Source organism: Chrysemys picta, chromosome 2, assembly GCF_011386835.1.
Source record: "Chrysemys picta bellii isolate R12L10 chromosome 2, ASM1138683v2, whole genome shotgun sequence".
NCBI classification, from domain to species: domain Eukaryota; kingdom Metazoa; phylum Chordata; order Testudines; family Emydidae; genus Chrysemys; species Chrysemys picta.
Genome location: NC_088792.1, coordinates 284,485,016 through 284,497,468, shown reverse-complemented (window position 1 = coordinate 284,497,468; position 12,453 = coordinate 284,485,016). Strand labels below are relative to the sequence as shown.

The following is a 12,453-nucleotide window of genomic DNA, read 5'->3' as shown; positions in this document are numbered from 1 at the left end:
GACAGGGCTGGGGGCGGTACAGACAGGCTGTCTGATCTGGGGATGTAGGCATTCCAGACCTTTGAGGAACCAACCAACCATAGGTGAAAGGCTGAGATAGCAGCGAGGTGAACCCTTATGGAGGATGATGCAAGGCCTTACTGTTTCAGGTGCAGAAGGTACTCTAAGATGAGAGGTACAGGTGCCTGGAGAGGGGGTGTATGATGCTGGTCACACCAAGTAAATCTTTTCCACTTTGCCAGGTATGTGGCTCTAGCGGAGGGCTTCCTGCTGCCAGGTAGGATCTCCCTTACTTGTTCTGAGCACAGAAGCTCCATGGGGCTCATTCATAAAGCTTCCAAGCTGTGAGGGTGTGATGGAGACCATCACAAGTCGGGGTGATGGAGACCACCATGGTCCTGAGTGATCAGGTCGGGGAGGAGAGGCAACGTGATGGGGTGTCCACTGACAGTTCCAGGAGTGTGGCAGTCTGAACAAAGCTATGGAAACATGGAAGAGCTTGCAAAGCAAGACGCCACAGTCCCAACGCCCATCACTGGTGGTAAGAAGGAACTGAGAAGGCGCCGGGTTGTCAGGGTCATATATTGAGATCCATGAAGGCGCCACTCCAGGGGGCTCCACAGCCAACCCAACGGGTGCTACTAGGGGAGAAACTTTCTGACGACTATGCACGCAGTGCGCACACACCTAACTGGGATCGATATGGGCAATCACTCGAAGAAGAACCTAATTTCAAATCGCTTTGCATAGCTGTTAATAGTGACACAAGGTGCAAAGCAATAGACTTGGGCCCTATTTAGAGAAGTCCTGCGTCTACTGTACGTATGAGACTGTGAAGACTATACCTCTGTTTTGATTCTTCTACTATTTATGTATTTGGGAAGTTTCAACAGACTTACAAATCCTTGCCATGTAAAAGCAGCAACAAAACAATGATCACTACAACCGTCAGCTTTTATTTAAAAAGACATTATATAGTAACACAGTGATCAACTCTCACTATGTAACAAGGTGTTACCGTATTACAGAGGGCGCAACCACACAACACCCATGTCATGTCTAATGATTTTATTAAATGGCGTGAAAGTAATCACATCTCAGGCTGTGAGCTTGTTACCTTTCTCCATTCTGAGAATTTACCATTTATTCCTACCCTTTGTTCCCTGTCTTTTAATTAGTCCTCAATTCATGAAAGGACCTTCCCTCTTAGCCCATGACAACTTAATTTATGTAAGAGCCTTTGGTGAGGGACCTTGTCAAAGGCTTTCTGGAAATCTAAGTACACTATGTCCACTGGATCCCCTTTGTCCACATGTTTGTTGACCCCTTCAAAGAACTCTAATAGATTCGTAAGACACGTTCTATAACTGAAAGGGTTGTTGCTTTTGGCTTGCTGCTTCTTTGGTCACATTGTGTTTCACTCAATTTTTCCCTTTCTTCTCCAACAACGAGGTCAGGAGAAAAGGAGAGAGAGCAAGAACTCTGCCTGGGAAAGTGGAAACCTTTAGCGCGCGCTGGTTCTGGATTTCCATACGCCCGAATACACAGAATGCTACGGTGTGCTTCCATTGCCCTGGTCTTCTGGAGCACTCATCCTGAAGCCTGTTGTAAAGTAGGCAAGCTAACATTACCAGCCTTTAACAGCTGAGGAAACCAAAACTCAGTGTGCAAAGTGACTTGCCCAAGGCTAAGCACAGTGGCAGAGACCGGGACAGCTCCAACTCTCCCAGCTGGAACTCTGGGTAGCAGGGACAGATGAAACCCTACTCACATTTGAGTGAGAAGTCTGACTTCAATGAGCTGCACCCATTTACCCCCCCCTGGGGAATTGGCCCTATGACTACTGATGGCTTTGCCCCTACCGTAGATGATGTTGTCAGCACAAGGTAGCGCTCATCGAGTAGAAATCGCAGGGTAGCCGCGCTAACACTGGTAGCGGCAGTGGAGGCACGACTGTGCCATGCCATGTACATACCGATGGGTTTTACGTGGGGTTGTCCTCAGTGTGGTTCAGCCACGCCCCCGCTGCTGCCACTAGTACCACCAGGGCTACGCTGCAATTTATACACGTGTGCACACACGCAGGGGAATCACACCTGTGTAGACAGAACCTTAGTGCACGCTGTCATTGAAAAGCACTGACAGTGAGGAGTAAGGGGGCAAATCCCAACCTGCTGGGACATCACTCATTTCACTGGCCTTACACTGAAGCAGGGGTTTCTTTCAGTGGTGCAGTCGAGGGCGCCATCATTTCAGGTGTGGCTGGGCCAAATCTTTGCTGCTCTTCAGCTTTACTCTGGAATTTAAAAAAAACACCTGAGTTTTTGCTCCCCGGTGAGTTTCTTCCTAGTTTGGGGGGACAGGAATCTGGTTCTGCTTCTTTCTGCAATGAAAGTTCTCTCCCAACAGACACTGGCATTTGTTCTGAGCTGGGACTCTTGCTGTCTTTTGTGCATTAATAACGTAACCCTTCTGCCAGGTGGCATCAGCAGTCACAAGGGCCGGGATCAGTATCTAGGGGTTCCTCTTCACCATACAAATCAGAACCGGCTCAAGCCCGCAGCCAGTAACTTGGGGAAACTACACACCACCCCAGTTCAGATTTTAATTATAAACCTGTTAAGCCAGTGGTGGGAGGGAGGAGGCTCCATAGTGAAGCCCAAAAGTGGTCCATGGAGTCTTAGAGCTTGTCTAGGGGAATGCTAAGGATACGTCTACACTGCAATAAAACACCTGCAGCTGGACGGTGTCAGCTGGTCCGGGCTTGTGGGGCTCGGGCTGCAGGGCTATGAAACTGCAGTGCTGACGTTTAGAAGCGGGCTAGAACCAGGCTCTGGGACCCCATGAGTGGTGCAGGGCCCAGAATGTGGGCTCCAGCCCAAACGTCTATACTGCAATTTATTGGCCCCATGGTCTGATCTCCACCAGCCCAAATCAACCGACACGGACCAGCAAGGGTGTCTGATGGCAGTATAGACATATCCTGGGTTTGCAGTGATCTGGGGTGTAAATCTACGTCCCTCTAGCCTGCCATGCACTGTGGACCCTGGTGCCGTTCACTAGAAGTCCCACCATGTGCTTTGAACTACCCCACTTGGAAACAGGAGCAAGGTCCACACAGAGTTAGCGTGCGGAAGGCTGGGGCGGGGTAGATTCACACCCCAGTTTGCAAGCCCTTAATTAAGCCTGCAGCCACCTACGCCTTGAAAATGAACTGGAAGAAGAGAACGAAGCGGATCAGTTGCAGGTTTGGTTGCTAATGAACTCGATCAATTACTCACTCCAAATGTGCCTATCAAGAAAAATAGGATAAACCACCATTATACCTTGCAGCATGGTCCAGTGGCCTCCAGGACCCCTGGGTTCTATCTCCAGCTCTGTCACTCACCTGCTATTAGACATTAGGCAAATCTCTTCTCTGGGCCTTAAGTTCCCCATCAGTAAAATGAGGCTAATATATAAAGTGCTCTGAACTCTACGGATGGAATACATTCTGTCATTAAGCATTAGTATGACTGAATACATACAGTCGGGATCAAAAATACTATGCAGATATACATACTAAGCATGGCCACTGCGAAGTGGATCTCAGTCTTGCAAAGTTCAGGTGGGCCTGGGTTACACAGAGAAGAGTAAATCACCAGGAGGCACATGCCTCTGTTCAACAATCGATCATTTCTTTGGTATTGCTTTTTTCCATGACTCCTGTCCAGTTTAACCCAGCCCTGGATACCCCTGTCATGGTGATGCTGGGTTTAGCCCTTCTGCCTGTCGTTTGCCGTTTAAGCGTACAAAGTTTTCTTCTGATAGCATAACAAAGACATTATTCCAAATGGAGACAATAGGTCTGCTCTCGTCCGGCGATGAGAGATTTCCCAGAGTTTCCTTTCCAACAGGATATTGTGCTGTTGACTGATCATTCATGTGGCCAGCCAATTCTGAAAGCCAGTGCAAAGATGGTCTGTCTTAACTGGGCGTTACCTGGACACTGCACCTCCCTTGGAGTTGATGTTCTTCTCAATTTTAAGAAGACACCTTCAAGTTTAAGTTGTTTTCTGGAGCCCGTGTTAGTCTAAAGTGTGTATGTTCACCCGCGCGCACATGAGTTCCTGGCTCCACATTTGAGTGCTTATTTCACAAGTGATTTGCTTTTTCTGTGTTTGACCGGAGAGCAATAGAAAACTCCCACCAATGGAACGTGCTCTTCCATCCCCTCCTCCTTTTGGGGACATGAGGGGCCGTGAGAAACACTCCCAGCCTCCTCCACTCAAAAATAACCGTGATCAGAACTCTGCCCACCTCCGCTATGCAGCCAACTGCATAGCGGAGTTTGCAGAAGACAGAAAGAGATGGGCAGTAAAATCCCTGGCCCAAATGCACAAGTGAGTCTAAGCTGTGTAAATTACAGTTTATTCTGCTCCCTTCAGGAGGTACATTCCCCGCATCTCTTCCCCACTTAACCTGACACTCACGTACCAAGCTGTATCATACCCTCCTGCCCTTACATGTCAGGATCTCTAAGGTAAAGGGGCTGAGGTAGAGAATTCCCTAGCATTTTGTTCCCATCATGGTTAACCGTGCCATCAGCCTAGGGTTTAATCAAAGCTATTAAACTGACCTTCTTCTAATGATCCTTGTTTGGCCTCCATTCGCTAGTGGCTGGCCACTTCCAAGACTCAGGCCCTGCAGCGCTCTCTTCATACTTAGCTGCCACCCTCACCATAATCACTCCAGAAAGAGCACTTCTGCCCCTGAAGCATTGCACAGCGAAACAGACAAAAGTCGGAGCTTAGTCTTTACCACAACTCAGGCTGTGGTCCCCCTACCCATTTCCAGTAAGTAATGGTGACCACAAGATTTCGCAGGACCCGAAGAAGTTTTTCCGATTCCTCTTCGGAGTAAGAACCCGCAACAGATCTTCTGAAATTTCATGGCAGTATTTAGGATCATTTGGCCAGAGTGGCAGTGTATGGTCCCTCATTCACCTCCTTAGTGGGAGGCAGCATGTCCTAGTGAATAGGACACTAAATAAGGCCTCGGGAGATCTGCAATCTCTTCCAAGCTCTCCTCTGTACCTCAGGCAAGACTGCCTATGTTTCCCTTTCCCACCTTCTCTTTGTTTAGATTATACAATTGTTGGGGCAAGACCAGCCTCTTCTGATGGGTTTGTACAGCCCTAGCACAATAGGGCCCTCTGTTTAGTTGGGATTTCTATCAAGTGTGTCCCAGTAGCTATCAAGAAAGATGTCCTCTATCTACAAAATCAATACAGCACAGCTGGCTTCAGTGGAAGGTTTCTTCATGGTGCTAATATTCCTCAACATTGTGCTGGAGGGCATCTGTAGGCATGAGAGACGGTTTTAGTCTCCGTGGCCTATTCACCCTTTGTGATGAGAATGCCAGTGAACGGGATAATTAGTGTTAATGGAGAAGGGCTAGTGTCGGCGTTGGTTTGTTTGTGGAGGGAATTGAAGGTGGAAAGTGGCACTAAGAACTGGCCTGAGACTGCAGTTCATCCTGTGCAGGCCCGCAAACAGCCAGCCAACATTATTAGCATTTGTCATTAGCTATTAGCATTTGTCACATAGGACACAGCGTCACACATCTCTAGGGCTTTGATTCAGACTTGTTCCAGCTTGGCTGCTCCCAATCTCCTGACCCACCCGTCACCCTGTCTCCAAACCTAAACCCTATCAGTTGCCTTCGGATCATGGAGTCAGAGGGAAAAGAGCAAGTTTCCCCATTGGAAGAGAATCCCCAAAACTCAAGGAACTAAATCATAGAATATCAGGGTTGGAAGAGACCTCAGGAGGTCATCTAGTCCAATCCCCTGCTCAAAGCAGGACCAACACCAACTAAATCATCCCGGCCAAGACTTTGTCAAGCTGGGACTTAATAAACCTGTCCATTTTTGCCTTAGGTGGGTTGGTGTCTTTATCCCCTTCCCTAACTTTAGCCATCATAGTTGGGTCCCCGCATGGCAACTACACCCCTTCAAGTGGTGGACGGGACACTCTCCACATTTGTTCGGTGCTGCCCCTTCAGTGACTAGACAGACAGCGGTTCAGTGGTAGGGCTGTGGCAATAAGAAAGGAATCAGCACTAAGCCTTCCCATTGTAGCGCTGCAGTCTTTATACCTTTAAGCATGGACAGTCTCACACTTGAGCCACCTTGGGACATCATCCTGGCACTCTTCCAAATAACGGTGCCATTGGAATACTGATGTTATCAATGGCCAGTACCATTGTGCCACATGCTAACTCCAGCTGGATTGATGTGACCTTAGTTCATAAAGACCCTTGAGGGGACCATACGCTCGGCGTGAAAAAATGGAAATTTCCAATGTCTTTGAAGATGGTAGGATGAGGCGCAATGGCTGGACGTTAAGGAAGGAAAAGTTCAAGCTAAACACTAGGATAATGTTCTTAATGGTAAGAGCAACTGGGCAGTGGCTTTTATTCCTAGGAGACATGGTTGAGGCAACATATTGCAAGATATTTAGGAAGAAGCCATCAGTGGGAGAACATGGGACATTGCCCCACAGAGGGTAGGTGCTAGAGGTGGTTAAACTGGTTGAGCAAAGCAAACTCTTTGGCCCTTACTGTCTATAGGTGAAATTCCACAATCCTAAACTACATTGGGAACCCAGCGGGAGTTTTGCCTGTGAAAGAACAGCAGGATTTATCCTTGCAACTCTCTGCTGGTCATCAGTACATGCCTAACCCTCATCTGCCAGATGCCCTTGGTACAAGATGTGGAAGCGGGCCTTTAAAAAGAAGACATGACTAGAGTTTACACGTTTTTTATTAGAAATAAGACACATTCATTTGTGCTCTGAAAACTGTACAGAAAAAACTGACGAACACAGAAATAAGAGAGGTGAAAATGGGAGGGGCAGAGAAGGGTGAGGAGAAAACAGTATTAACCAGAGAAACTCAGCAGAAAAAGTAGAATATCAACAGTTATTAAACAAACATTTATCTCTGTAATTACATAACACTGTTAATGTCCTGCAGCTTGGCTGGAATGAGAGGAGCAGGTGGGAAAGGTTTGGAAGAAGGAGGGAGGGGAGATTGGTTGGGTAGCGAAGGGGAAAAAAGAATTAAAACACAGTAGAAAGATATTTGTATGCTAAAATTCATTATGTGTAATTATAATAATTACAATATTCTACAACCCGGCATTTATGAGAGGCCTTTGTGCTTTCCTGTTTCATAGAATAATCTAAAATCTGACAATTACATCACAGTTTTTATAAGTAATTTTTTTTTTTACTATTTGGATTTTCTAATTTTTTTAAAATTTTATTTTCTTTTTAATATTATACAGCTAATGACAAGATAAATGCCATTATACTTTAAAAAAAACTAAACCGTGTGGCCTGAAATTAAATTTAAAAAATGCTTGCATATCAAGCAACCGCTGTCGGCGGGGGGAGCACAATTTGATTTCATTGATTGTTTTAAATTTTGTTCCCGTCTTTAGCTTTTTCCTAAAAAAAGAAACACACACACATACACACACATAAATCAAACCCTGATCTAGATTAGCTGCTGTTTGGGCTCAATGTGATGTTTCATAATTAGGTGCTTAGCGACAGCCATTTCTAGAGCTGGTGGAAATTGATCAAAAGTGAGATGAAAATTTTTGGTGAAACACATGTGGTGGTGAAAAAGAATTGGTGAAAATTATGTTACGTGAGGACTTCTGATGAAAGTCTTTCATAATAAAACAACAACATTTGATCATGGAAAAATGGCTGATGGACATTATTTTGTTTCAAATGTTCAGATGAAAAAATTTGGACAACTTTCCGGGGGGACAAAAATGTTTTGTGCAAAAACCATTTGACTTTTTTGTGTGTAAAAATGTTAATGAACTTTTTTCATGAAAAAATTGAGGAACATTTTTCATGAAAAATACATTGATGCACAAGTTTTGATGAAAAAAATGTCCCCGTTTTGTGTCCAGCTCTACCCATTTCCTTTCCTTCCACTAGCACCAGAAACCTGTTTCCCAGCTCTGTGACGTAGTGAAGACAGGGTGGCATGTAAGGAGAATAACCAGCCAGTGACTTGAATACAATAAAACAGAACATTCCAACCTACTGCACACAAGGGCCTGAGTGTTCCTCACCATCCCAATCTTTCCACAGGGGACTCCCACTCAACGTTTGGAAAGTGACATCCTTGCCCCGCATGTGCATGGAACCAAGCTACGGAAAGATATTTGAAATGACAAGAGCCAAAGAAAGGAAAGGTCTCGGGTTTCAAGTTCTGTTTTTATTGAAGAAAAGAAAAGAAGAAGAAAAAATAGATTTTTTTCCAAGTGTATGTTACTCATTTATCAGTTTGTCTCAATGTCCTACGGCAATATTCTCCGTATACTGAACGGCTCCAGGTACATAAACAGGTCACTGTGGCTTCCAGGGGAGGTGGCTGGAAATAGGTCGAGTCTCAAAACAAAACAAAACAAAAAAAAGGAAAAGACAATGAGGCCATGTGAACCTTTAAGCAAGGTTCACATTGAGTTTATCTCTTTGTTTTTAACAGTCAATGAAATGATCTACATTCTTTTTGTTGGTTTTTTAACGTCTCTATCTGGAGACGACATGAATGGGTTTGTTGTTGACTTAAGAGAAGGTCTCTTCCCACTCTGCATGTCCCGCTCTTCAGAGAGTTCAGGAAGTCCTCTGCAGAGGGACGGGGGGAAATACCCACCACGCCACTCTTGCTAGCCATATGCTGCAACCACTATATCTGGCCTCTCCCCAACAGCATCCTCTGAGCTGGCTTGTGTAGATCCATGGCTGAGAACCTAATTTTTCAGATTGGAGTGTGGTGGTCTTCTTGATCACAGGATGCAACAGCTTGGTAACTCCAGTCTCCTTTTTCTCCAAAAAGCTGGGCCGGGGGGACAGAAGTGAGCAGGATATGTCTCTCTCACTCCCACCGCCATGCAATGGGACATCATAGACCAGCCAATGCTGAGCTTTCCCCGGGAGCCTTTGGCCAGCCAGCATCCTGGCTGGGTTCCCACTGAATTAATCCCTGCTCCTTTTTCCCCCCAAGACAACCCCAATCCTCTTGGCCCTTCTGCCACCATATTTGCTCTCAGTGCCCTTTCGTTGCTCCCAGTTCCAGAGCAGGAAGACTCAACATACTGGCGATGGCTCCTCGTCATCCTCTCGCCACTAAAGTGTCGTGTTGACTTTGTTCCCCACCCTCCCCACCCATTCCCCCTTCTTTTACTTTTACAGGCTCATGTCCTCTTTGGGCCTACCCAGGGAAGATCGCGTTGTTCTGTACCTACTGCTACTAAGTTCTATAAAGTAATATTCCCCTTCTCTGCTGAGAACAATACAAAAGTTACTTCTTTTTACCAAAGGTTTCAAAAGAAACCAAACACTCTTCCTCACTCGCTTTCAATTGAATTTAATCATCTTTTAAAATTTTGTTTGTTTTGTTTGTTTTTCCAGAAAAAAAAGTCCCTTTTTTCCTTTCTGCTCAGACCTCTGTCTGCAGGTCAATAATGTCTTGTCCCACCAGAGGGATGGTGGCACCTGTTTTCTCCCACTCTACAGTTTTTAGTTCTAAGGGAGATTGTGGTAAAGGTTCCATGTCCTTTTTAACCCATGATGGTGGCGAGTGGACCTTCCTGATTCCTTCCCAGGGTCTCTTGTTTGGTGTCTGCTGTTTTTCTTGCTACAAAGCAAAGGAAAGAAAGACAGAGAAAGGGGGGGAAAAAAGAAAGTTACTGACAGTCCTGCAAACACTACCCATCACGCACTAGATTTCTTCTTCTGTCTTTTTTAAAGATAGGGCGAGGCGAAGATTTTCTATCACAATTCTTTCTTGAAAGAAAATTAGTTTTTCAAATAAACAAGGGTTTGTTTTGTGCAAAATGGCTGCTTGCCATGGAAAATTTCAGTTTTTCCACAAAATACTGAACACCAAAATATTTCAGTTTTCAGATGAATATTTTCAGTATTTGAATTTCCACCAAAAAAAGAAATCAAACATTTCCATGGAAAATTTGGAAGAAAATTATTTAGTTTTATTTTTCATAGAAATTTTTGCATAAAAATCATTTTTTCACCAGCTTTATTTGAAGGGCCACAGTCCATCTCTATATATCTAGAACTAAATCCACACCCAATAAACATCTCATAAATGTAATTGCTTCTTTTACTGATGATACCTGTGATGATTAAAGGCTCAATTCTGCAAAACTGAAATCAATAGTAGTTTTTCCACTGACTCCAAATGATGCTTCTGGGGCTTGTTCCACCACTATGTTAGTGCAACTTTATGCCAGTGTGACACTACTGCAATCGACCCAGGAATGGCATTTTGAAGTTTCTGCAAACATATTGTGGAATGCTCTAGTATATTTTATAGAGGTTGCCAGGGGTTTCATAATCTGTGGTGTGTTCTCATTCTCGTAGATTCATAGACTCTAGGACTGGAAGGGACTTCGAGAGGTCATCGAGTCCAGTCCTCTGCCCTCATGGCAGGACCAAATACTGTCTAGACCATCCCTGATAGACATTATTCTCATGTGTGAATGAAAACACATGCATAGATAATATTTTCAATTGGCGTTCCATGAAGCTTCCCCCCCTTTTCCCTTTTTAACAGGGATGCTTTTCACGCTTTATGATCCCTACAAAGCACCCAAACATTAGAATAAAATGGGTTCTCCCAGACACAATAGCAGCATGAAGTTCTCTGCAAACCACCTGCCACGGGTGGTTTGCAGAGATGTGGGGTTTGGTCTGGAAGAGATGTGGACAAAAAGAAAAGACGATTCAGGTTATGAGGAGGAAGAAAAATAGGGGAGAAGGCAAGAAGATGTACATGCAGGTCACATGCACCCAGATCCACCCTTTAGTCCTTGTGTGGTTATTCAGAGGTATTGACTGGAAGAATCATATCCACACACTAAACTGTGGTGTTTTAGTGTATTTCCTGTGCATGACATTGTGGGGAGAGCCACAAATCAAAAGCTTAGAGCTCTGTCTGCCTATCTAAGCTAGCCACCTGCAATGGGTTCTACTCCTCACTCCACCATAACTATCAAGATACTTTCAAATTTAAAGTCGGAAGGGACCTCCCAGGGACTGGAGTCCAGTCCCCTGCTATTGCTATTGTCAGATAACCCCCTTCGTTAACCTAGCAAGCTGGACCTTCCAACTAGTTAGGTTTCTTGCTCCTACTGGGAGGCTGTTCTAGAACCCCACTCCTCTAGTGGTTAGAATCCTTCTTCTAATTTCCATCCGAAATTTACGCTTAGACAGATCATCTCCATTTGTTCTTGTGCCGACACTGTCCTGTAGCTTAAATAGCTCTTCTCCCCCGTATTTACAGGGAGCAACCAGATCCTCTCTCAGCCTTTGTTTTGCTAGGCGAAAGAAGCCAAGCTCCTCCAGTCTCTTCTCACAAACCAGGGTCTCCATTTCCCAGCCCTTCTGTTCACCTGGTCCAGTTGGACTTGATATTTCTTGTACACTTGAACTGTCTGCGATTCATTTCACCCATGTACTGAAATCCTGGCATGACAGGCACTGCTGTACAAGTACTACAAACTTACTTGGGCTACAGCAGTGTAAATCCAGAGTAACTCAGTTGAAAGTGCTGTTGTTATGATTTCCTTGCACTAGTGTAACTGAGATCAGAACCTGGCCCTTAGTACGTAATTGTGCCATGCTCTAACTTATCTCCCATGCACTGCTTCAAACAGCACCTGAACTCAGTGGGAAAGAACTAGGTGAATGTGGCTCAGTGGTGAGCTGCTAGGCACTGTGTCAGTGTATAACCAGCAGTCCAAAGACAAGATCTCACAATACATTGTAGTACCACAAGCCACTGATTTCAGTGCAAACCAAGTCCACATCTATGATACTTCACAGAAAGGGGCACAGATGGTTGGATGAGTACACGTCAATGTAGTAGGGAACTCCCCTCCCTTCTTGCAATGGAAAGACCTCCTTTGATTTGGTTATTCTTTAAGGCCACCTTCAGCAGCAGGACCCTGTTACTTTAAACTTGCCCTCCCACACAAGCTCAAGAGCTTTGCCAATGAACCTCAGTCTTGACCTTTAGCACCCCCCAGTACTCTACTCCAGGCCTGGCCCCCAACAACTCAGTTCTCCCAATATACTTTAAGCTTGACTTGTAACGGTCCCAGCCATTCCTGTGCTGGGTGTCTTCTGAGCACCGGAACCTGAACAAGCCAATCAGTGTGACGTGCTCTAGGGACATGAGAACTACCCTGAGACCCAGCCAAGTCATCTGAACAGGTGACGCAAGCCAGCATTTAAAGTGTGGTTTTCAGAGGCCAGGGAGAGGAGCAGCCAGGGGAAGCTTGCCTTTCCTGTCCTGTTTGTGTGGCCAGACAGAGGTAGCCAGCCTACATGCATGTCAACTCCGCCCCAAATCACATAAAAAAAA

At 45.3% G+C, this 12,453-nt stretch overlaps 1 protein-coding gene across 7 annotated transcripts in view; it reads right to left on the bottom strand.

Annotated features, from left to right (window-relative positions):
• Nucleotides 1-8,261: 8,261 nt before the first annotated feature.
• ADGRB1 (adhesion G protein-coupled receptor B1) overlaps nt 8,262-12,453 on the bottom strand; it is a 380,951-nt gene continuing 376,759 nt past the window's right edge. For all 7 annotated transcript variants that reach the window (XM_024102700.3, XM_065586325.1, XM_065586324.1 and 4 more), the window contains one exon: nt 8,262-9,705. In XM_024102700.3, coding sequence (XP_023958468.2) covers nt 9,508-9,705 — 198 coding nt within the window. In that variant the 3' untranslated portion in view covers nt 8,262-9,507. The remainder of the gene's footprint in view (nt 9,706-12,453) is intronic.